Source organism: Daldinia vernicosa (assembly GCF_022497035.1).
Source record: "Daldinia vernicosa strain CBS 139.73 unplaced genomic scaffold F5Y00scaffold_28, whole genome shotgun sequence".
In the NCBI taxonomy this organism is placed as follows: Eukaryota; Fungi; Ascomycota; class Sordariomycetes; order Xylariales; family Hypoxylaceae; genus Daldinia; species Daldinia vernicosa.
In genome coordinates this window covers 74182-97506 of record NW_025953944.1, presented here as the reverse complement: position 1 = coordinate 97506, position 23325 = coordinate 74182, and the positions used below count along the sequence as shown (strand labels likewise).

Here is a 23325-nt window from a genome sequence, read left to right as displayed (position 1 = left end):
ACTAGACGTCATCTTCATCGTCGTCGTCATCGTCAAGGAAACTTGAGTCTGCCAGTGACAACCCCTCCGAAGGTAAACAGATACTTAGTTCAAGTTAAGAGGGAATCCTAACACTACAAAACGGTCTAGTGGTCGCATGCATATGAAAAGAACATCATGAACTTCTCTCGAGGTTCAGGGTTCAATCCATGCTGTGTACCAAAGATGTTTTCTTTATTTCTGGGATGATGATTGTATCCAACATACTGGAGCTAACGTTACGGGGGTACCAAGTGGTACCCTCCAGCAATGATGGTACCTCCTCCTCATTCCTCTTCTCCCTCTTCTCTCTGACCAGAAATATTTTTTTATTTTTTATTTCAAATAATTATCAGTTTGATAGTTCGACGTTACTTTAGTGATAAATGGTGTTTTTGCATTTTCCCTTTTTATAGCCACGTGTCTTCCATGTAAACTATTCATCTGACCTCGTTCTTCTTTTTCTACCCTATGCGTTTCTCATAGACTTTCTCCCTTGTCCGGATACGTGATATGCTTTTATTGCTGTGTTTTTGTTTCGGTTCCTTGTAGTAGCATATCTTAGGTAGTCTTTCTGACCTAGCTTACCTTTACGTGATGTCATATTCTTTGTGCTAAAGGATGCTCGTCTAAGACATACTAATCAGATAGCGGTGCTCTAATCATTAGTTCTGTCGTGATTATATCCACACCAAAGTATGTATTTCCGGAATATAAAAAATAGGTAGGTGTTTGAAGCGGCACGGCGAAGGAAAGGGGAAAAAAGCCTCGTTTTTAGGGTGCTATATAAATAGGACGGAGCCATAGATCTTATCTATGGAATCGAAATAGAATAGTGTTATCTTCCCGTTACGATGAGACCAAAGGGAGCGCTTGGCACTTAATGTGCCACGCGACTCACGTAAGAAGGATCTAGAATTAGATGCAAGTTGGTCAACTTGGACTATTTTGTTGTTAGGTAGAGGCATTCCAGCTTCTTGGCAATTGTTTGAATAGGCAACTCGTAACTCGTGTGTTTAATGAAGTGAAAGTCGTGTTGGGTACCTACATGCATCATACTGGCGAGAAATACGATCAAGTGCATAGAGCTATGGGACTAATCAAAATTGGTGGCAAGAATTACACTACATAGGATCTCTCTATCTCCGTGTTATTCGTACCACCGTACGTACTAGTATAGCATCGCAATTTTGTACTTTTTGGGGAAAGGCATTGTTACATGTGTATGCGCCTTGTGCTGCTTGTGCTACCTTGCTCTTGATAGGTTTTGGTATGCTTGTAGTATGCTAGTTAATCCAAATTAATCATTCTGCATCCCTTGCTGTTATTGATATTGTCAAAGAAAACTGCATGTCCTTGTGCATGAAGTGCAGCACTCAGCTGATGGAACGGCGTGGGGTTCGGCGCTCACTCAATCTACTTTAGTATTTGTTAAATTATTAGTGGCGTACTTGCAGAAGAGCTTGAGAGGTTGTTGCTTTGGAGTAGGTATTGTATAATACTACGTACCAGCATACCAGTCCTGGGACCTGGGACTGGAAACTGGAAGATACATTTTAAGAAAAAGGAGGGTCTTCGACGCACGCGGCCAAGGCGGCTCTGATGCGGAGAAGAAGGTAATTTCCCAGGTACACCGCTGGACCAATGCTGGTAGCATCCAAGCATCTGATGGAAAGTCTCCAGAAAAATAATGTACAGATCGGGTAATACATGCTACGAATTAAGGTTGACAGTTAGGACCAACTCTGGGAAGGTAAGGCAGGTACCTAATGTACCTACATAGGTGCATTAAAAAATGAGAAATACTTAACCTACATTAGCGTCAGGATATAAGACCTGGGTACCGTACTTTTACAGTAAATAAGGACTAAATCGTAGATCTACCGTTTGAGGCTCTAATACTATTTGAATGCTTAGATGTTTTAATATTTCAACCGGTATTGGTTTAAATGGTATATATTTGGTTGGCTATTTGAACGGTTTATATATGTATGAATGGTTTTTTCCTTGCGAATGGTTTTTTCTTGACGAATGGTTTTTTTACGGTTTGGGAAGGTGTAATACTAGTAGGTAATTAAGTAAGGAAGTCGCGAATGCCACCTTATATACCTAAGTAATTACAACCTATACGCGCCTGTATGTAATATGTAATAGTCTATTTGAATAGTAACCTCGTAGCCGTAGCTTAGTAACCTCGTAGCCGTAGCTTAGTAACCTCGTAGCCGTAGCTGTAGCTGTAGCCGTAGCCGTAAAGTGTTCGAAAGTACATAATAATGCCTAGGTACCTACCTACCTACCTCTTTAATGACTTGACTACTGTACGTACTTGTATTGAGGCAAGTACGTATAGTAGTATATATAATTTTTTTTACTTGCTGCACCTTCCCCGACCGTACTAGGACCGCAAAAAGACCGTTGGTTCCCAAAAAAAACCGTTGGTTAAAAAAAACCATTCGTAAGGGAAAAACCATTCGCATAGGAAAAACTATTCGATACATTAAACCGTTCAATCGCGAAAATACCATTTGATACCAATACCGTTGGTAGATGTGGCTACCGTGCTTCTTTCGTACTGAGTCGCGGAACCATTCATATATATAAATTATATATTTACGGTATCAATACGGTCCTGGGATCTTATATACTGACGCTAATGTACCACCTAAGGTAGCTGGGTAGGTAAGTACAACTGTAAGATGGTTGCGCATTCATTCCTTATTAAAATCCTCGTTGGCTCCTAGTTAGTCTTGGCATGCTGGGGTCTTTCTTCAGGATTACCGGTCACTTCTATCTGATACGTGCTATACGCGAAAGACCCAACTAGCATCTAGGAACAAAACTGACCAAAGAGAGGCAAAAAACCAGAGACTCTATCGCCATCCATCCCTCCAAACAACGTCCTACCGTCTTGGCATTTCAAAAATGACGATCTTAGTTTTGGGACACCAAGGTTCTTGGCATTCTTCTTGGCAAAACGACGGAAAAGACGGCATTATGTAGATAAAAGTAAGAGTTCCGTCTTCCATTTTTCTGTTTGATGCTTTTCTTCCCTCCTGTTCGCCACAACCCACCTAAAGAAGTTTCGCCAACCTTTCTTAATTCCCCGTCTCCATGGGCTTTGGTCGTATATCTGTATGATATCGCGATAGCTTGTCTTCTCTCGCTCATTCTTATTCATTCCTTCATTTAGCTCACGCCTTTTCATTTTTATTCTCACCCCTTGCTCTCCTTTTTTTTAATCTTTATCGAGACGGAGCTTACGCGTCTATTACAACGTGTTAATCGCATTGTGGGGTAGCGTAGTGGACAGTTGCATTGGCTTTTTCCCTCCTTCGCTTCTTGACGGCGGTTGATCTGTTGCGCGCGCGCAACCACAAAGAACTCAATGGGGTGGATTACAGATCAGTATTCTTTCCCTCGGCAGCTTGCTTCGAGTCGATACGTCGCGATGATCCTGTCACGGAGACGCTCGCTATTATTCCTAGGATTGCCATTATTTTTAATAGGTTTGTACTCTTTTGAGGCTCGAGTTATGCATTTTTTGCGACTAACCGAAGTTGTAGTCTTGCTCTTTTCCGGTAGTGTCAGCGTCGATAATGAATGGGGACATAAATTAGATAGCATAGGAGACAACTTCAAAGCTGGTGTTAGCTATGTAACTGGTAACGGTACCGTTCAAATATCGTATCCTTCGACCAACGCGCCCCATAATACTTCTTCAACTTCTTCGTCTCTTACCCCCTTCCCGAGCGAACTGTCCAGTGGTGCTACCAGTACTACCGTAAGGACAAAACCGTATGCCCGACCTGGTTACGAATTACCACTTGCCAATGGAATACCGCTTCGTATCATGGCGCTCGGTGCGTCAACCACTCGTGGCGACAGTCCCGAGGAGGGGATCGATAACAACGGTTTCCGCCGACCTCTCCGCGAGAAGCTCACAGCTATCGGCAACAAAGTTAACTACGTCGGAACTCAACGCCTCGGAAATATGACGGATAACGATATCGAGGCTTATCCTGGTGTTGTTACTGCGACTATCCATGGAAATGCTAGGAAGGCCGTTCCCAAGTCGATGCCCAACCTCTTCCTCGTCAACGCTGGATCCAACGACTGCTTCCAACATGTTGATATTGATAACTTCTACAAGCGGTATGACGCTCTAGTCCGCTACCTTCTCGACGCTTCGCCGAGGTCCACCATTATCATGTGCACCATCCTACCTACTTGGGACAAGCGATTCAACGGCAGAGAGGAAGTCTGGAAGGTCAACCCGCAGATCCGGAGGCTGGCCAAGATTTATAAGCAGCAGGAGCTACCGGTAGTCCTTGCGGAGCTGCAAGGTCCTGACGGAATCCAGGATGGAAATCTGGCTTCCGACGGCATGCACCCCGGCACTGCCGGTTACGAAATGATGGCTACCAAGATGTACGAGGCTATTGTAGAGGCCGATGCCAAGGGCTTTTTACAACCGCCCGAGCCCGTCCCGGGAATTCTTGACGACGGCGACGAGGAGCGGAAGGACGAAGATTACAAGAAGTGGGTAGAGCAGAAGAAGAAGATGGACAATGCGACGGCAACCGCCGAGCAGAAGGAAATCGAGAGGATGCTAGCCGAACTTGCCAAGATGAAGAACGAGCAGGACAAGCCAAAGCAGAAGGAAAAGAAGCCCAAGAGCACCAAATTACGGCGGCGCCCAAAGATGCTGTTCTAATTAGCTGATAATGCGGCTTCTTAGTTCTTGAACACAACTGGGCAATTTTTTATTGGTCTTGCCCATACGAAGTAACGGCCTCCTCACTATTATCATACACTAAATACCATGTAGACTATGTATCTATTAATCATGCCCAAGAAGGCCAAGATTTTAATTGTTACCGTTTTTCTATGATTTATGCCGTGGCGTCGCATAGTAAATGTACCTAGGTAGATATGCTCGTGTAACTCGCTATTAATTCCGTACATTCGATGTGAGTGATGAATCTAACTTCTTATTGCATGCAAGTTGGTCCGATATTATATGGGGCAAACGGGAGCGAAATACGGCTCGATATGTCGATCGAGTGCATATGTATCCGGATAGGCATGTATGTAGGTACGTATATACATACCGTCGCGTGGTGCGAACTCTAATAATAGCTGAGACTGCGATGGATTGGTTAGGTAACTGTGCCACCGAATTGAGTTTTGAGTTTTGGAATTTTAGTTTAGCGAATATTCTATATCCGGGCCGCCGAAAGCTACCGTCCAGTCGGTGCAATTGGTAGGAGCTTTTTTTAAGGTTGAGCTTACACTAGGTAGTGGGAGGTGTGGGAAAGTTCCAGGTTCCAGGCCAGGTCCCAGGTTCTAGCGCTTCTCCCGGCTTGGCTAAGTCCGGATAAGCCAAAGCTGCAGCCCCCAACCCGCCTTGATCGCCGTCTCCTGCCACCTGACAAAAACTCTTGGCTCGGGTGTCAATGCAAACGCCTACGCGCGCCATACATAGACGTGGATCGCGAATTGTACCTAACCTCCGCAAATTCGTGCCACGTCCTCTTATTATCGTGATACCTTGTTGTTGATGTCTTCAGCCTTATTGCATTGAATCATAGTTATGAGAGGAGATATGTGATTTCGGGGAACGGATTAAATTTTTTCTTTTTTTTAGAATTATAGATATTTGCTAATTAATATTCGATACGATAAGTGATGGCGATTCGTTTACGATAGTTTCACCCTTGTCTTCCTGTATCCGCGCCGAGTCTTGTGTAATGGCTAGCCAAGCCAGCGTAGCAAGCAGCCAACCCGATCCACGACATTTGAGACTTATTGCCGCTGCAGCTCAAGCCAACGAAGCCAGACTCCGCGATATCTTGGCCGAAGATCCTCCTTGGATATCTACTAACGATCAAGACGCGCTCCGCCAAGCCCTTCAGAAAGCTGCAGCTCGCGGCAAGCTCTCTATCGTCCAGCTTTTACTCGACCACGGCGCCGAGGTAAACCCTAAGCGAGAGAATGAGGTTCCTGCTCTGGTGAAGGCTGCTGAAGGAGGACATGTGGATATAGTGGTTGAGTTGCTGAAGCACAATGCCGACCCGAATGGGCGTAATCGCAATGCGCAGACCGCTCTATTTAGCGCCTGCTTAAAGGGTTTCAACAAGGTAGTCGAGACCCTATTAGAAGGGCGTGCAAATGTCGAAGCGCAAGACAAGGAAGGGCGAAGTCCCTTATTATTCCTAGCTTCGGAAAAGCCTGGGAAGGGAAAATGGACAATCGACACCTTGAAGTTACTCCTGAATAACGGGGCGAACCTCGAGGTGAAGGATCAGATTGGTCGAACACCGCTACTGTGGGCTGCAACTAACGGCAATGTTGAACTTGCTCATATCTTGTTAGAAATGGGCGCCGACATCGCGGCTACGAACAACCGTGGGCGAACTGCCTTACATCTTGCCGCCGAAAGCCACCATAAGGAGCAGCACCATGATATGGTTAGATTACTCCTTAATTTTGGAGCTGATCCCCGTGCTGTTAGTGACGGTGGCTGGACGCCCCTCCATAACGCTGCGCAGAGCGGGTATGCACCTGTTGTTACCTTGCTCTTGGATGCCAATGCTGATATAAACGCCGAGCTCTCCAATGGGATGACACCTTTACACTGGGCTGCTTTTAACGGCTTTGAGGAGATTGTACGGCTCTTATTGACACGGCCGGATGTCGATCTGTCTATCAAGGATAGCTTCAACCGGACAGCCATGCTCTGTGCCGCTGAGAAGAACCACCCCGAGATTGTTCAGCTGCTCTCGCCTGCGCGGGCTGCCGACCGCCTATCTCCTATCGCGCGTCGGGCATGCCAAGCTTTTGAGGCCACTGTCGTAGACTTTGGCCAATTCGAAAAGAAACAGCTCGTATCTAAATATTCCGTATACGATCTCCTATACGGGTGGGATTCCGAGAACGACAAACCGAAGATTCCTACGTTAACCAAGAATATCAAGTATAAGCCAGATTTTAGATGGATCCATCTTCCTGCGAATAATGTATAATCTAATCGAGTCTCCCCGTTATGATAGATAGGACTAACGCGACATTATAGATTGATTGGGTTGAGGTACTTGATTTCTCCCTTATGTAGCATTTCAATCAGCTCACGCTTTAGTAGACACTTCTTGCCAAGTCCTTCATTGAGGCAGGACACCGGGACATTGAAGCATTTAAAGCGCTGGAGAAATGCTTCGACCAAGAGCATCGTGGGGAACTTCCACACGCCCACTTTATGAGGACGAACTCGCATCGTATTACCGCGCATCGGACTGGTTTCCAAGTTAAAAGGGAGGATAAATCATCACTTGCCCCCTTATCTGAGGAGCCGTCGGATACTAGTACGAGATCGAGCCAGAACAGCAGAGACTCAAGCCCCAAGCAAAATGACTATTTTGAGGACGACGCGCCTTCTAAAAAGAAAAGCAAGTCCGAGCAGATCATGGAGCGGCATCCTAAGAAATATAAACGGGCTAAAGGAACCCCGGGTAATCCACCGCATCGACAAGATGGCATCGTGAATAGCTTGAGTAGCAAGTCCCCAGTTCCGCTAGCCTGGGGCACACCAGGATTTGCCCCCTCGAACGGAAAAATCGTCTTATTCGTAAGCACCTCATTTTATGCTGACGAAGCTGCGTAATTAAACTAATTTGCGAAGATGCCATTCCTACATTACGAGACGGATGAGCGGCGGCAGAAAATGAGCAATGCTATCAAAAATGCCCGCGAAAAACGACGGCTCGTCGACACCTCCCGAGATTCGCTCATCATAAATGCGTATCTAAACAACAACCCGCCTCTTCACCCTCGGCGAACCCTCGATCAGTTCTTTTACCACGGCATCGACACTTCGGCGAGAGACACGGATCAAGTAGTTTATCGGTATTGTAAAAGGTACTCGTTGGAGCCCAAGGTATTCATGGTTGACCAGCTGTGGCTCTGGGTTATTGGAAAAGGTAAGCATGTCTGGAATACTAGTTAGGATTATGACTTATTCGTCTTAGACCTTATCATTACGTGCTTCCCTCAACGCTGGGATCAACCCAAGCAAGATCCTTTAAATGTTTTGGATGGGATTATAGAGGAAACGAATGCTAAGACCCGGCCGCCAATTGGATCTGTGTGGTACGTATATTATTTTACTCCTTACCCCCATGACTTCGTCTTTGGAATGGAGGCTAACATATCACCCATAGTATGTTACTATGCCGTTCTCTTGTATTTCCTATACGATCAACATATTCTATGCCCGCCCACTTTGAAGGTATACTTCTTAAATGTTTACTAGGCACTAACATATACTAGATGATTTGGCAATGCTTATAACCAGTCGTTGTTCCGGAACATTTGACCGGCACCGGCTCGACGATCAGGACTTTCAGTTTTTGGACATGTTTGAGAACTCTATCGGTGTCGTCACGGATCGGGAAAGCCAGCTGTTTAGTCGCTTTAACCGGGCCTCGGCACAATCGGCGCGGTGGCTTCAATACCATCGACGTCAGCGTAACATTGGCCGGTCGGTTCGTCTGTCCTCGTTCGGGACGCCGGATCCGTACGAAGGGAACAGTCCAGACCAGTTCCCAGACGCGCTGCTTGATATCGGCGTCGAGACGTCTCTATTGGCCGAAATCAAGGACATCCGCGACGAGCTGAGCATCATCACCGTGCTCTTGGACTCGCAGGTAGCCGCGCTCGCCGACTTCGAGGACCAGGTGACGGAGGAGTTGCGCGCCGAGGGTCCCAACCGCCGCGCCACCGACGCCGCCGTCGCTGAGATCCGCAAGCGCAGCCGGGAACAGCTGCGGGGCCTCGAAGTACGGCAGAAGGATATCTGGCGCATGGACCAGCAGGCCGCCTCGCTCTACGACAACCTTACCGACCTGCTCGACCTCAAGCAGAAGCACTCGAACGCGCTCGAGGCCAGGTTTGCGGGCGACCAGGCGGTCATCGCGGCGAAGCAGGGGCAGACTATCATGGTATTTACAATCGTCACCATCATCTTCCTGCCCATGAGTTTCATCGCCGCGTTCTTCGCCATCAACCTCCAGGAGTGGCAAGAAGACATCGTGCTGACGATCCCGTACGTGAGTAAGTACTTGTTTGGGATCGGCCTAGGCGTCAGCGTGCCTTTGATTGCGATAGCGTTCGCGGTCACGGATATCTCGGACGCGGCGAGGAATATCTTCGGCGCGGGAAAGAGATGGCTAGGCAAGAAGAAGAGGGGGCGGTTCTCGGTAGGAGAGGAGAAACGCAACGAGGACGTAGTCCCGGGACAGGAGATGTATGTCCCGCCGACGAGTTCGATATCGCTATCGTACCGCGAGCGTGGTGGATTGGGTAGAGAAATACAGACGGACGGACTGTCTGCGAGGATGAGGCCCAGACATAGTCGGGAGCGCAGCGACGACTACGGATACTACGCTACGGCGAGATTATCGCCCGTGTCGGGGCGGCGTGGATCCGGCGCTCCGCGCAAGGTTAGCTTTGGCGACGCGAATGGAAACGGTCATGCGTGGGCACGGCCTAGTCTTGATCGTAACCGCGGGAGGAGGGTAAGTGAGGACTTGGAGAAGGGGCGGCGTGTGTATGGATGAATGAATGATGGGATGGGATGCGAAAAAATGAATATGAACACGAGTATGCCGCTTATATAGTATGGTTGCGAATAAGTGGTAAAATGGATTAGGTTTGGAAAAGTATATATACGATACCTTATACCCCAGTTGAATTCCGGTTCGTAGATAAAATGATGGATTTGGAGGATGATTATCATCTATATACTGGCTAACTGCGTACTCCTTGGATATAGTGTTATTATGAATCACAGCTATAAGGCCGTATAACCAGTGTATACCAATCATGCGCTCAATCTGCGTCTGCATAACCCAACCATCTGATCATCCAACCATCCAACCATCAAAATCAAATAAAAAAATAAAAAATAAGCATATTGACATACACAATAGGAATAGCCAGGAAAAAGGAAAAAAGAATGCATCAGCCGCGAATCGAACGCGGGGCCCATCGATGGCAACGATGGATTTTACCACTAAACCACTGATGCTGGAATCTCTCAAGAGTGATTGGCTTATGACGAATAACTGCCCATTTTGTATATATATAGCGTCATTTGACTTGTCAACACTAGTTAAAGGTGGGGCTTGGAATCAACCATCTCCCAATCAGATAATCAGGATGTACTTTCATCGAGACTCCTTAGTTACCACATTATATTCACGAAGTCCGGCGTGGCGAAAACAACATTCCAGTTTCAGGCAAATCCAAAGTTTCTTAACTTATCCAAAAGGATAATACTATCCCATAGATCTCACCGAAGATAGGGGAGTTAAATTTTTTTAAAAAAATTACGATAATAAACATAAAAAATATGAGCATCAGCCCTAACTTCCCAAACGCCGCCTCACCTATGCCCCCGGCGGCACCCCCCTCGCCCCCCGCCGCGCCGTACATCAAGCCCCAGCCGCGACCGCCCAGATCGCCCGCGCGCGCGGCGCAGATCAGGGTGCAGAACCGGCGGCGCGAGTACCTCGATCGGAATCCGGGGTACTTTAATTCGCTGGAGCATGAGCTTGCCGGTATTTATGTTTTCTTACTCTCCTTACCGTGCCCCCCTTTTTTTAAAAAAAATTCATGTAACCTAACTTCAGATAGACCCCATACTATACGACGCGCTCGTACGGCAGTTCCAATCGCCGGCCGAGCGCGAGAAGGAAGGGCGCGAAAAGGGGTATTCGCGGGTATTAGAAGTGGACCTTTTGCGCGGCGAGGCTAAGCTGGCGCAAATTACTTCCTCATCTATCGCTTCTTCTTCTTCTTCTCCCCCCCAGGGCAGTAGTCTTCCCGCGGAACCTTCGGCAGCAGGGCGACCGTCTTGGCTCCCGAAACCGGCGGCGGAGGATACCGACCCGTTTATTCGGGAGTATGCCAACGGAGGCGACGGTCTCGGCGACGATGGTAGTAGTGTTGGTGTGAGTGTTGGTGGCGACGGTGCTGAAGCGAGGCTGAAGGGGTTGCCTCGGCGGCCGGAGACTAAGGATGAAGGGCGCGGGCGGTGGGATGACTTTCTAAGGCGCCGGTTCGTATTGGGACGAGATGAGGACTTTGATTACAGCACCGTGGATGAGAATGATGAGTTTGACGTGCTTGAGCGCCGTGAGCAAGAGGAGGCGTGGTTTGATGATGAGGATCCCGATTGGGCGAGTGACTTGGTCGGAGATCAGGGGGGTGGTGACGGGAAGTTAGAGGAGAAGAGGCTTGAAGGGGAGACTGGAATTCAGGATTTCTGAGTAGCGGTTGGTTCTCATCGTATAGATCACGGGGTCATCAGAACATTGGAACCCAAATACGACTGGGATAATACGTGGCAAACTAAAACACACTTTTACAGAAAAAGAAAGATGGGAAAGATATAAGGGGAAAGAGCGGTATAAGAACTCTCGAAGCTGGCCGGTTCTCAGCAGTTTTATCGAACCACGACAGACATCACTAGGTTTCGCTATCGGATCAACGGTCTAGAATCATCGGTTTCGAGCTGTATAAGCAGTACCTACCGTGGAGGAAGCCAGTCTATATCAAAGAATACCGGTTAGGGAATAATGCAGTGGGGTGATGATATTGATCTTGATATAATCATAGCTAGGCACCAATTATCCTGACTACTACCTGGTTCTAGATAGGATTTTGGTGTTAAGAGAAAAGGACAAAGCAATAGGCTAGGAATCGTCTTATAGGGATCAAATATTCTAAACACGCCAATACGGCACTATCCAGCTACCTGATATATCTAGTCTAATTCAGGTACGGGTAGATGATCGACAAGCTTTAGCTGCAATCCAAGCTGCGCGAGGGCCTTCACCGCGTTCTCATCCCTCAGTCTTTCTGTCTCCTCTTTTGTCGTTAATACAAAGTCATGTTTTAACAATAAACCCCCTTCCTTGAAGTCGTATTCTTTCGCTGTTGCTGCGTCGGCCTTCTCGAAGTCTACTATTAGGCTTTGCTTCACGCCGAATACCGCGTCTGATGTCTCGTATGGGTCACCGCGCGCATAGAGGGCCCTAGTTGCAAGATGTGTTAGTTATTTTCCCCCATTTAATAATAGTAGGAGATAGTCTAGATATTATAAGGTAAGATAGGACGACGGGCTTGTCCAAAGCTGGTCCATAATGAAGTACTCGACTCACGTAATCAAATGATCCCATCCCTCCTTTTCGAACATGAAATGTAAATGCGCGGGCCTCCAGCAATGTCTACCTAGTCTCTCCAGAAGTTTCCCCACGGGGCCATCGTGCGGGATGGGGTAGCTCACGGGCTTGATTCCCTTAAACCAGAAGCGACCCTCGCTGTCGCTCACCATAACGCATCGTTCGCTAGGCTCCCCGCGATTGGAGTGCTGCACGTCATAGTGGCCGCTGCTGTCTGTTTCCCAGATATCAATCTTGACGTCTGCCACCGGTCTTCCTGCTGTGTCTTTTACGGTGCAGATACACAGTAGCGGTTCTCCCTCGGGGTCCGACGCCATGTTTGACCCATTGGGCAGCGTCGGCGCGTCGTGCGTGTGAAAGGGCCCTAGAACCGAGCCCTCGGTCGACGACGGCGGCTTTGGGTGGTTGATACTGTCGACTAATAAGGAGAGGCCCAGAATATCTGAGAGCAGGATGAATTCCTAAATCGGCACACCATCAGATTCCTTGCTAACAGTCTACCCCTTCTAAACTCAAAAAGCGCACTTACATGGCGCACATCGCTACTAATTTGTCCACAGCCCACGAGGAAGTTCAGCGCTTCCATCCACTCGTCTGTACTAAGCCGCGTCTCTCGAGCGAAGTCGTGCAGATGCGTCACCAGCCGCGACATCAAATATCGTAGGCGCGGATTTTGACATTGCGAGTTAATCCGAATCGTATTCGGCGTGATGTTGTCAATCGTCAAGTCTAGAAGCTTTGGTGTAGTTTTGGGGGCAGCCATTATAACAACTATAGAGAGACAAACTAAACAGCAACAGATATCAATAGAGCAAGAGATAGCTAGGAAAGTAATGAACCGATATAATTCAAGATCGAGAGAACTCAAATAGGTCGCGGTCGCTCAGACCTTATGTAATTCTCTGTCACCCCTTGTGCCTTCTATGTGCCATGTCCGGCAGTTGATGGTCGGGACCCTAATGTATGGGGAAGCACACTGGTGGGAGAAGTTTGACCCTGAATAACAGACGACATGATACTACCTAGTCATTGACGCGAGGGCCCGGAGGACCGCATGTTGGAGATATACATCCATTGAAACTCGCCAACTCGCCAACCGTGACGCTTACCTACATTAGACCGATGGTAGCGTTACACGGCGACGAACGAGATATAATTCAACCTGCCTGTACATGCCGATAATAAGAAGTACCCTGTGGAAACTAGGGATTATCGTCACCTAAACGTGGGGTAGTGAGGCAGGGGTAGAGAGAGGGGCAAAGGGGGGGAGGAGTGCGGAGACTTACTTTCGTGATAAATGCTTAGAAAAGGTACGCCAATCAATACCCGGATATTTGCAATAAATGGTAAATGGTCCTCCACTCATTAACCCTTATACTATCTTCTCAGCTTTGACGACAACGACAATTCGTAACTGGTATTATAATAGGGTATAAGAGAATGAATTAAACAGATTTGTCTAATAGAAATATGGGAAAACGTTATTATATGAATCTGTAACACTTAATGAGATCTCAGCATCCAGCTTGACACTGTGGGCCTACAACCATGAAGCATGCTTCTGTTACAATTTTACATGTTTAAAGGTGAAAAAAAGCCATGCTTTTATTAGTGCTATCTTGGCCAGCGTCACTCGCGCACCTGACTGCGATAGAAGAGAGTAAAGTAGAGCAATTATAAAATGTGTCATATCATCATCCGTGTTAAGAGGTTTAAGGTAGCACAATACGCTTCGCTAGGGGAAAAGTGTTAGTAGGCTTAGACGGAAGTCAGTGGAGATTTTCATAGATGGATATAGCCCCTATTCATGCACTACCAACGGTGTAAGATCTATAACCACATAAAAGCTCTATATAAGTATTTTACCTACTTTCGCTCCCATGATTGCTTTATTACAGAACACAGCCCGGCGAGTAAGTAATTGTTGCACTAAATAACGGGCCTATCGGATTAATTTAATAAAGCCACCGTTTGTTAAGAGCGCCGAGCAACAAATCAAACGCCATTTTCAGCTCCCAGAATTAGTGGGCTTGGAGGTTCTGTATTGTGTATCAACGGGGCGTCGTTTGGACGAGAAAAACAGGAAATTGAAAGGACAATATGGAAGAATATAGCGCGGTCTAGAACGTCTCAGCAGGTCCCTAGAGCTTTTCGGTATTTCCAAACAGAGTTGAGCGAAGGGCATGCTGATACAGAACTCCGCCTTCCTAAGAGCAACATTACCAAGGCAATCCAGCCTAGACATATATCACTCAAGTATGACGCAGATACCGGCAATGATGCCCTCTAACATATACAGCAACGGGATGACTGTATACAGCTCTTCTCGACAAATAAAGGACAAAAGTGGCGATGCTGAACTATTGATGCCCAATACCTAACCCAAATTGTAAGCCTTGGGGGCTTGAAAAGCGCTACGGGAAAATTCATTGGTCTCTAATTCAACTTTTACCGGTCATAGTGAGCCTCGTCCATTCACCGACGTTTAGTTATGTTACTTCGGAGGCCGGCCAGAACACATGCTTACTGATATATGCTACCCGCACATACAAGAGATCTCACGGGATTATATGCAACCAATTACAGCTTTGCCTAGCCCTACCGAGAAGATGGTGTGTGCATAGCAGCATTTTTTCCACGTGGCCGGGCTGGGTATTAAGGTCCTGAGATGGGTTCTACAATACTTTCGAGCCTATCCCTTGTGCAATAGGTACACCCACAAGTGGGCTATATCTAGATACGGCAGATCGTAGATGACCTATCACTGGCCGAAGGTGTTTATTAAATCAACGTTTGTGCAACTTATAGATTGCAATATACGTCGTATTTAGCACATGAACCGTAAATGGACCAATTATTGCTATTGACATTGTTGATAGGCCATCGGTAAGTAATAAGGCAAACATATCAAGTCATTTCCCCTACCCGTTCGCACATTGAAACATACGACACAGGACATTAACACCAGCATCGCAGGTGCGAAATCGGTGCCGGTATTGAAAATTACGATGTAAGATGTTTAAACAGCTTCGCCACCGCCACCATAACGACCTCGTTTCATATCCAGCTATAGAGCCGGTAGGAATTGTGTGCGTCTCATTGGTGATAGCAATTAGAGGGGTCAGCAATGCTATGATATTACTGGTAATTACTCTCCGATATATCTGTATTCAAGTCTCATAACTTATTACGCCTAGTGAAATCACCTAACCAATCCCCAATGCCAAATATTCGCCGATGTTTGGTCACTCGACACTTCTAATTGTGAGTCAACAAGCGTAGAATGAAAGGTAGTACCTACAACGGGATTAATGCGGCGGGCAATTGAGTGGCAAAATGTAAATATATGGTCAGAGGCAGCCTATTTTCTATGGTCCCAAATTACAGGACATTGTTTGTTTGTAATTACTTCAAAGTTCGCACAAGAAATGCCTATGGCGGTGCAAAGGACAAGCGCGGGTCAAGACAGCAGCAATTGGAAACAACTATTCTATAAGATATCTAATACAACATCTAAAAATAAGAAACCATTTCTAATTCTATGCCAAAATCCTAAGCACAATAGCCGATCTATGCGAGAGGGTGATCAGGGGGTATAGACAAATAGACGAACGAAGAATGCCAGTAGAAACCATTGCTCCGAAACAAAGTCTTTTTTTTTGTTGGTTTTGGTCTTCCCCCCTTTTTCTATCCTTCCGATTTGCTTTTCATCCCGTGTATGCCCTTTTCCCAATCAATACCCAAGGAAAATAATCCAAGGAAATAAAAAGCACAATAATTGATGCCAGACCCAACCGTGTACACCGTCCGGGGTATATTCGCGTAGGTACCCAATCTCTAGTCTAGGCTTGGGCCAAATATGAAATCTATGTCTAAGTCTATGTCGAAAGTCGAAAACCGAATAGCCGAAAGAATAAATGAATTGAAATATGTCGAGCAATGACTCGTATCGTGCATGTATGAATGTCTTGTCGAAGGATGCGTAAAGAGTAGGTACTGATCATTGTCGTTGTCGTCGTCGTTGGGATTTCATGAGATCCTAGGATCTATTGCCTCGCCGTCAAGAATAAATCTGGTCTTGAAAGTTTATTCAAGCGAACAGTTGCTACATTGAGGGTGATGGTGGCAGTTGACGCACGAAGGCGTCGTAGCGATTTTCATCGGTCCAAAGCCGCATGAGCAGCAGTACCAGGTTTCAGCGCTTGGGGTAGCCATGATGGATGATATAGAGATATCGAGAGAAGTCGTCGAGAATTGTGAGATGGCGAGAGACTTATGTAAAATATTGAGTCTGGAGTGTAGTGTATTGATGATGCCTGAGATATGCTTCCTACGCAGGAATCTAAGGCCATTTTATATTTTTTTGGTACACGTGCAATGTAGAATTTGTTATAGCACGAAGTGCTAGATTTGTGCTCAGCCATAGTGTGTAAACAGACGCATCGTATTAACTCGAAGATACCATTGGGGGTTGCTATATCTTCTAGGACAACACCTATTATTCCAAAGATTGTAGAAACTTACTAACTTTGTGGCTCCTATCCTCGGTGAAAGTAGCGGATAGCTCGCCTTGGAAACAGCTTCACCCCTTGGTATGTCTATTGCTTTGCTTTGCTTTGCGCTGCTATCCAAGCGGGTCCTGGGCGTACAAACTCAGCCATTCGTAGCGAAAGGGCCACAGGGCAAGCATCGTTATACTAATTCTCCGATATAAAATATATTACACTATAAGTCACGGTGAGCTTTCTGAGCGTATCTGGACCTATAGCAAGGTTGGCAGCTCGGTATCACTGTCAGAGTGAGGCGAAGACGTTCTTAGGCGCGGGCGTCGGTCAGGGGGAAGTATAATTCAACGTCATGATAAAATCAATCTGCGGTGAGGTAGCCAGAGAGAAGCAACTATAATAACGGGTACCTGGATGTTCGAACAGCGTTTACGATATGAAACCTATGATCTCACGTGAGTAACGGGTAGGGCTATGCAGTCGGGGCTCGAGCAAGTTTGATTTATTCAGACTCATCTTCAATTTTTCCCTCCTGAGCCCTGGGTATAATCTTCGTTGGAAAAACTGATCTCAAGTTACTCAATAGTGGTTGTTTACCCGTCGAATGACTAGACTGAGCCACCAGGACATAGTAGACTAAGTGCCCTGATATGAGCTGCGCCCTTGTTTGGAGACTGGATTCGGCGGTATCCGAATATTAAACCATGTAGATTCGTCATACTGTCCTTGTATACAATAACATTTAACGTCCAAAATTTCCATTTTACAGTCGTGGATTTAAATTGTGTAATTCGAATTAGGTGGTACCTTAGGCAGATTTGTTGGCATCTAGAATGTTTCCATGTAGTGCCGTTTTTGGGGCTGTAAATCTATTGGTACCTAACCTAAGGTAACACATAGCAGTCAGCATTTAGTAATAAATGTATTTTCCTCTATCAACTGTAAAAAAAGGGAGAACAACTCTAGTTTGGACAAACCGGTTTAGCTCGAGGCGGAGTTAATCGCCCGTCGAAGTGAATACGATGCGCCCGATGAAATATTTCGGTGAATAGGTATCGACCTGGATGATAATTAGCCTATGCTTGGCATGCGACGTTAAGTTCGGTGAGTATAGGCATCCCATAGTCATCATCATCATATACTCACCGAGCCTAAGCTAGGTAAAACAACAATAAAATTGTCGCCAAAACTATCAATTGACAACCGCCAAGGAGGTAATATGGTTATTATGATCGCATCTCCAAGAACCGCTGTTATGCGCAGTATGAATTGGAAACATCGTAAATGAATCGATAACGCGATCTATTCGTCGAGATGTCTAGGTTGGTAGTTACTCGAATTTGAATTTATATCTGGAATGCGTATAATGCTGAACGAAACGATAGTTAGTTATTGTTTCTTCGGGTAATACCTAACTAAGTACACCCTGAAGATTGTTGAGACTCTTGTTGGAGGAAGCAATGGAATAGGGGCATTTCGTGGAAGTATTAAATAGATAGATGATAGTAACCTAAATTCAGTTCATCCCAAGTAGACAGCCAGTTGAACGGGAAAGACGAGCCTTTATAGACAACGCTATTTTGGCTACCTCGGCATATAGGGAGCCTATTCAGCCGCATCACACCATGGTTGAGCCGCACTAACCACACAACTGCGACGCGGCCTGTGACTCGCCTAGAAGATCTTATGATGTCTTCTTCTATTATTATAAAAGGTTGCCGGGGTAATCCCTAAGGCTCGCAGTTGTGTGTGATGGTGTGGCTCTCTCGTTCCCCATGAGGCTCGATTTGATGTCAATCATGACTCTTCTCAGCTGATAGACAGCACCATTGTGCCTTTCCGCTGAGGCATCAGTTCGCTATCAAGTTAGTCCAGCGTGGGGGTGTTCCCTGAAAGAGACTTTGTACTGGGAAAATAGAGGAATGCACCTAGCCAATTGTAAGGTGCACATTGCTGTGTTCTCCTATATTCATCGCCGTTCTTCCCATGCGAGTGTCTTAGGAGTAGTGTTATAGAAATAGGGGCTAGATTAGAAGCTGTCGATATTGCGGCTATTTCTGCATGAAGGTTAGGGTCGCCGAGGGAAAAGGAGAGCCTAGAAGCTGAGGCACAAACTCGCAGGAAGACCAAATGCGTGTGAACAACCAAACCAAGATATTAATTTCCACAGCCCTTTAATCGAACATTATGGCAATCCTTATCGAATTCACTTACGTGTGAACCCGCGTCGTAGGTTTTTACACTTCGACTTCCCCATGCTCTAAATGTCGACGGAAGGGATACAAGAGGGGTATAATGAAACCATAGGTAGCCTATCAAGATACATTGTGTTGGATTTCCATGCAGGCCATCGGGATGCAAGTATCCAATCGACGTCGGGTAGTGACACAATAGGAGGCGTTTGGCTTTAGTGATAGCTAGGAGGTAGTTGAGATCTAGGTATATAAGATTAGGTGTATTGAGGTTAAGACTTTAGGTATATGGGGGACGCACGAAACTTATCTCCTACATACATATGTAGGTTATAAAGGGTGTCGTTACCTGAAACATCCCCCGAGTCCTAGGGTTACGCTTAGCAGGAGCAAGGCTTGTCAGCTAGAATTAACGCCTTTAGGCGGATTTCCATGTAGGATCTAGGGATTTATTACCCCCTGAGAGGCTGAAGTACGCCTACGTATCTTGCGATTCTCAAAGCTGGTACTTTCGGACGGCATAACCCGATGATAGTATATTCATAGTAAGTAGTTCATTGCTTAAAATCATAGGTTAGTTCAAACCTGAGTATTTCTTTATGAGTTCGCCTTATCACGACTCGTTTTTGTGGTTACTTGGGAACTCCCTTTATTTCAATTCGAAGTAACAAGGGTTAACCTTGAAAACCGAGCGGGACCCCTTGCTTTAATAGCACATGTTATAATAGGATTGGCCAATATAGCTACAAGAACAACTTCAAACATGGACGAGTTCTACTTTGTTCTGTAGGGAACTTCTTTTAACCTTTTAACGAAGAACAAGTTAAAAGGCTCTCGAAATACATTAACTTCATCTTTCATCAACCCTAATAAACATTGCAGCCCCCATATTATATTGTAGGGATCCTCTCATGCGTTGTGAAATACTCTCAATTCCCTTAATTGATAAGTCCGATAGGTCTTCATGCTCCCAGCCTTTATTCTGGATCAGGAAAGGGACGAGGCTAGATGATTTCCAAGACGCCATATCTCCTCTTTTAGTGATATGTAAAGTAAGAACTAGCAGTATCAGTCCCATCAGAACTTCTACTAACGGTAGTATGACCCATGGCCAGCTTACGCTTATGAATTGTTCAAATGTGATGGCGTCGCCGGCGATCTGAGTGGCGTTGTGGCTGTCCCCAATCGCGTATGTCATGCTCTCCGTGATATTGCGTACAGTCTCTTCGATACTAGGAGAATTCATCAACGCCCTACCAAAGTCCTGCTCATCATAGGACGAGAAAATCCCTGCGAGATAGGCTCCAATGCGATTATAATCGGTTGGATTTATGGTGAAGATGTTGTTCCGCTGTGGGTTTCCCGCGTCAGATGCGATAGAGAATTTTAAGAGACATCCTACATTTTGATTACCGGCGATAGACTCGACATAATCGAGTGCAAGTTCATCGAGTACTCCCAAGGACATAGTACCGTTCTCCACCGAGAGGTTTCTATATATTCGGGCAGACCATTCGATATAACACTCCGTTATTTCCGGGTTGTCCATCGTACGTTCGAGTAGATTAGCGGTTGCAAAAGTGACGATGGTACTACCGTGCAAACCATCTGAATAACATTCGTCAACAGAAGAAGTTTCTCGTGCAGTTGAATTAAAACTCGGTTGATAGCCACCGCCAGAACTCTCATGACTCGATGTTTGGATAATAAAGCCATTAGGTGTCATATAGTCACAGGACCGGCCAGCGCTCGGAAGTCCATCCTTACAAGTAATTTTAGTCCCAGATGTAGCATTTTTGCAGTGGCTCGTAACAGCTAAAGTAGTAAATTCCGGCCATACACAAGTCCCAGTAGGACATCGAAAGTGTAGCGGGGCGTTGATGGTATATAGTCCATTTAGAATAGCTCCCTGCATCTTAAGGTCCATATTACGCTCTGGAAGCTCTATTAGTTAGCGGTTTTAAAAAATAAAAAATAAAAAAAAGCCGTGCTTATCAACGGACTCGTTTGTTAATGTTCGAGAATCAGACTTACCTGGTATCCAGGTACCAGTAACGCCCGTCCAAGCGCCGGAGCTATACATTTCCGCGCGACCAAATGAGGCTACATCGGGGATGCGAATTGACCTACTCGGGTAGGAGAGCATCTGTTGGCTAAAAGGGTCTATACCGAATGAACTGATCATAGGAAGGTTAGCGAGTTTCCTCCTAATACATACCTGTCATAACTTAGGATAACAAGTAAGCGGCATACATACAGGATCGTTATTAGAGAAGCTGCCGCTGCGAGCTTAGCCTTGATATTCATATGCCACAGCAACACCAAAGCGCCCCAGGGCCCTCTGCTCGCAAGATCGAAGATCTCCATACGGTATAAGCTCGCGGCAGACTTGGTGAAATAAATCCACTTTAGCTGACTGATGCACGACGCGACGGAGACGAGGAGAGAAGCCCTGGAGAGGCCGGAGAGTATGGACACAAAAGAATTCAGACTGATTCGAAAGATGAAATTCCAGCTTGAAAGCTCTTTCCCTTGAAAAGCGTATAGGACCGCCACGACCGCCGTGGTACAGCCTATACTCAAGACCGCGGCGCCAAACTCCCAGAGCCAATCCCTCAGTCTAAACCGTTTCCTCTTATCTACTTTAGAGAGACTTGTACTGATAGATCCGTTCGTATCTGTGGATAAATTTGATGAAGCATTACTTGTTGTCGCGGTAGTTACGTCTGGTGGGTACGCGTTAGGGATATACGGGATATCAAGGCTAGGCGCGGTAAGCGCAACTCGCTCAGGCTCGGGGCCTGATTCGGCGACGGCATGATTTAGATGTATAGGGGTTGGATCCGCTACCCAAGGACCGTGCTGTAACGAACTTCGAGGACTGTCGTCGAAACTAAGAGTAGGTAGAGACTGGTATCTGTTGTTCCTTGTAGTATCGTCTGAGGACATTTTTACTTCTGGTAATGGGGGAGAAGATATTTTACGTGACACTTACTGATCTGACTTTAGATAAAGCCGTTTAAGCTATTATAATAAAGCTCAAACGTTACCTAGGCAGATACTAATATTCATGCTCGAATAAAACCCGGGTGGGAAATAGTAGGTAGCAAAGATCACACAAGTACTCCCAAGTCATCGTTTCAGTGTGGCGTGTTTCCAAGTTTCTCAAGTTGCACCAAGTTTATATTGGTTGATATAAGGAACGATACCGTCACACGAGAGGTTGATTACCTAGCTGACTGCACTGGTGTACCTAGCTGAGCCCGTAATGGTTACCTAGCATGATGCCTCGAGCTAAATATAAAAAGAGAAGGGGCTATAATTACTATTTCAAAAATAGCACCGGTGATACCTGTAATACCACGTCAAGTAGACTAAGGAATATAGGTATAACGTCGCCGTAGAAATTCTTGAGAAGAGATAAAAAGGGGTAATAGGACTTGTTAGACAGAATAAGTACTAGGTAGGTAGGCAAAAATGCAAAACGTACAACACCAGGTATTCGCTGGTCGTCACCGACCCAACTACTAATCCGGCGGTATCTAGCTTGTCCAGGGGAGAGCGGACGGGATCCCGAATTTTCCAGATCCTATGGTCGTACGTGGAAGTTGAAGTGTTTTGTTGTGTTATATATCGTGTAACTAATTGTTGCCTGTTGCCGGGTTTCCGACTAGACTTCTTGGGCACTACCTATACAAATAGAACTAACATTCCAGCAACTAGTTTAGAAACATTCTAAGAACTATTAGCATTATTATGCATTTTTAGCAAGCGGTGCATATCTATAATCAGTAGCTATCAAATATCATTGTGCAAATATGTCCTTAAGTGCCAGCGAGACACGGTGGAGTATCTCTTAAAATCAAAGTAGTCTGATTTGTTCAAATAGTTCACCATTAATTTAATTTTGATTGGACATACTAGGTAGATTTACTCCACCATGTCTCGCTGGCACTTGAGGACATAGCAATTCTATAGATGTCACTAATAAATTACTGTGGGCTAAGATACTATTATCGTTCTTAGACTTTAGCTTACCTCAACCAACTCTATAGCATACATCTATATTCTTATATACCTACACTTATATAAAGCTCCTAAGCCTATTAGGCGATTACTTAAATATCTTCCAATAGACATAAAAGGGGTTTCCTATTATTCATCTTTCTTCTGGAATGCCTCGTTAACTGCATAATTACATATGTAAATGGGTTATTGTTGGGAAGGAGCTGCCCACTTCAGGTATCGTGAAACTGAGGGGCACACTTACCTCAGGTACCTATGCATTGTACATAGGTCCTCGGCTTCACCGCAATCTTAAATTCTCCTCATTACCTACTAACCTACACATCACATCTTCCTCTCTAG

The 23325-nt window shown here is 45.8% G+C and overlaps 4 protein-coding genes and 1 non-coding gene across 5 annotated transcripts; 2 read left to right on the top strand and 3 right to left on the bottom strand.

Moving 5' to 3' along the window:
- The first annotated feature begins 2797 nt into the window (after positions 1-2797).
- On the top strand, positions 2798-4977 carry F5Y00DRAFT_239197 (carbohydrate esterase family 3 protein). The gene is made up of 2 exons (XM_048008047.1): positions 2798-3524; positions 3582-4977. Exons 1-2 carry the CDS (start codon positions 3404-3406, stop codon positions 4730-4732), a joined length of 1272 nt encoding a protein of 423 aa, XP_047864077.1. The 5' UTR covers positions 2798-3403; the 3' UTR covers positions 4733-4977.
- A 5054-nt stretch (positions 4978-10031) lies between these two features.
- On the bottom strand, positions 10032-10102 carry F5Y00DRAFT_t100. The gene has a single exon. It is a non-coding gene; the product is annotated as a tRNA-Gly (tRNA).
- A 324-nt stretch (positions 10103-10426) lies between these two features.
- On the top strand, positions 10427-11345 carry F5Y00DRAFT_262779 (coiled-coil domain-containing protein-domain-containing protein; the record flags this gene model as incomplete). The annotated part of the gene is made up of 2 exons (XM_048011439.1): positions 10427-10634; positions 10711-11345. 2 exons carry the CDS (start codon positions 10427-10429, stop codon positions 11343-11345), a joined length of 843 nt encoding a protein of 280 aa, XP_047864076.1.
- Positions 11346-11593: 248 nt separating this feature from the next.
- F5Y00DRAFT_93157 (dioxygenase) lies at positions 11594-13489 on the bottom strand. Its single transcript, XM_048014347.1, has 3 exons — positions 12790-13489; positions 12240-12721; positions 11594-12113 (listed from the first exon to the last, which is right to left on the bottom strand). Exons 1-3 carry the CDS (start codon positions 13021-13023, stop codon positions 11843-11845), a joined length of 987 nt encoding a protein of 328 aa, XP_047864075.1. The 5' UTR covers positions 13024-13489; the 3' UTR covers positions 11594-11842.
- Positions 13490-19807: 6318 nt separating this feature from the next.
- On the bottom strand, positions 19808-21906 carry F5Y00DRAFT_262777 (uncharacterized protein; the record flags this gene model as incomplete). The annotated part of the gene is made up of 3 exons (XM_048011438.1): positions 19808-20892; positions 20992-21134; positions 21215-21906. The coding sequence occupies 3 exons, from the start codon at positions 21904-21906 to the stop codon at positions 19808-19810; spliced, it is 1920 nt and encodes a 639-aa protein (XP_047864074.1).
- Between the last annotated feature and the right edge of the window lie 1419 nt (positions 21907-23325).

Coding starts and splice junctions, on each gene's coding strand:
- F5Y00DRAFT_239197 (XM_048008047.1), top strand. CDS start 3,404: ATGGGGTGGATTACAGATCAGTATTCTTTCCCTCGGCAGCTTGCTTCG. Junction 3,525..3,581: donor ATTGCCATTATTTTTAATAG/GTTTGTACTCTT, acceptor CCGAAGTTGTAG/TCTTGCTCTTTTCCGGTAGT.
- F5Y00DRAFT_93157 (XM_048014347.1), bottom strand. CDS start 13,023: ATGGCTGCCCCCAAAACTACACCAAAGCTTCTAGACTTGACGATTGAC. Junction 12,722..12,789: donor TTAGTAGCGATGTGCGCCAT/GTAAGTGCGCTT, acceptor GTGCCGATTTAG/GAATTCATCCTGCTCTCAGA. Junction 12,114..12,239: donor GGATGGGATCATTTGATTAC/GTGAGTCGAGTA, acceptor TCTTGCAACTAG/GGCCCTCTATGCGCGCGGTG.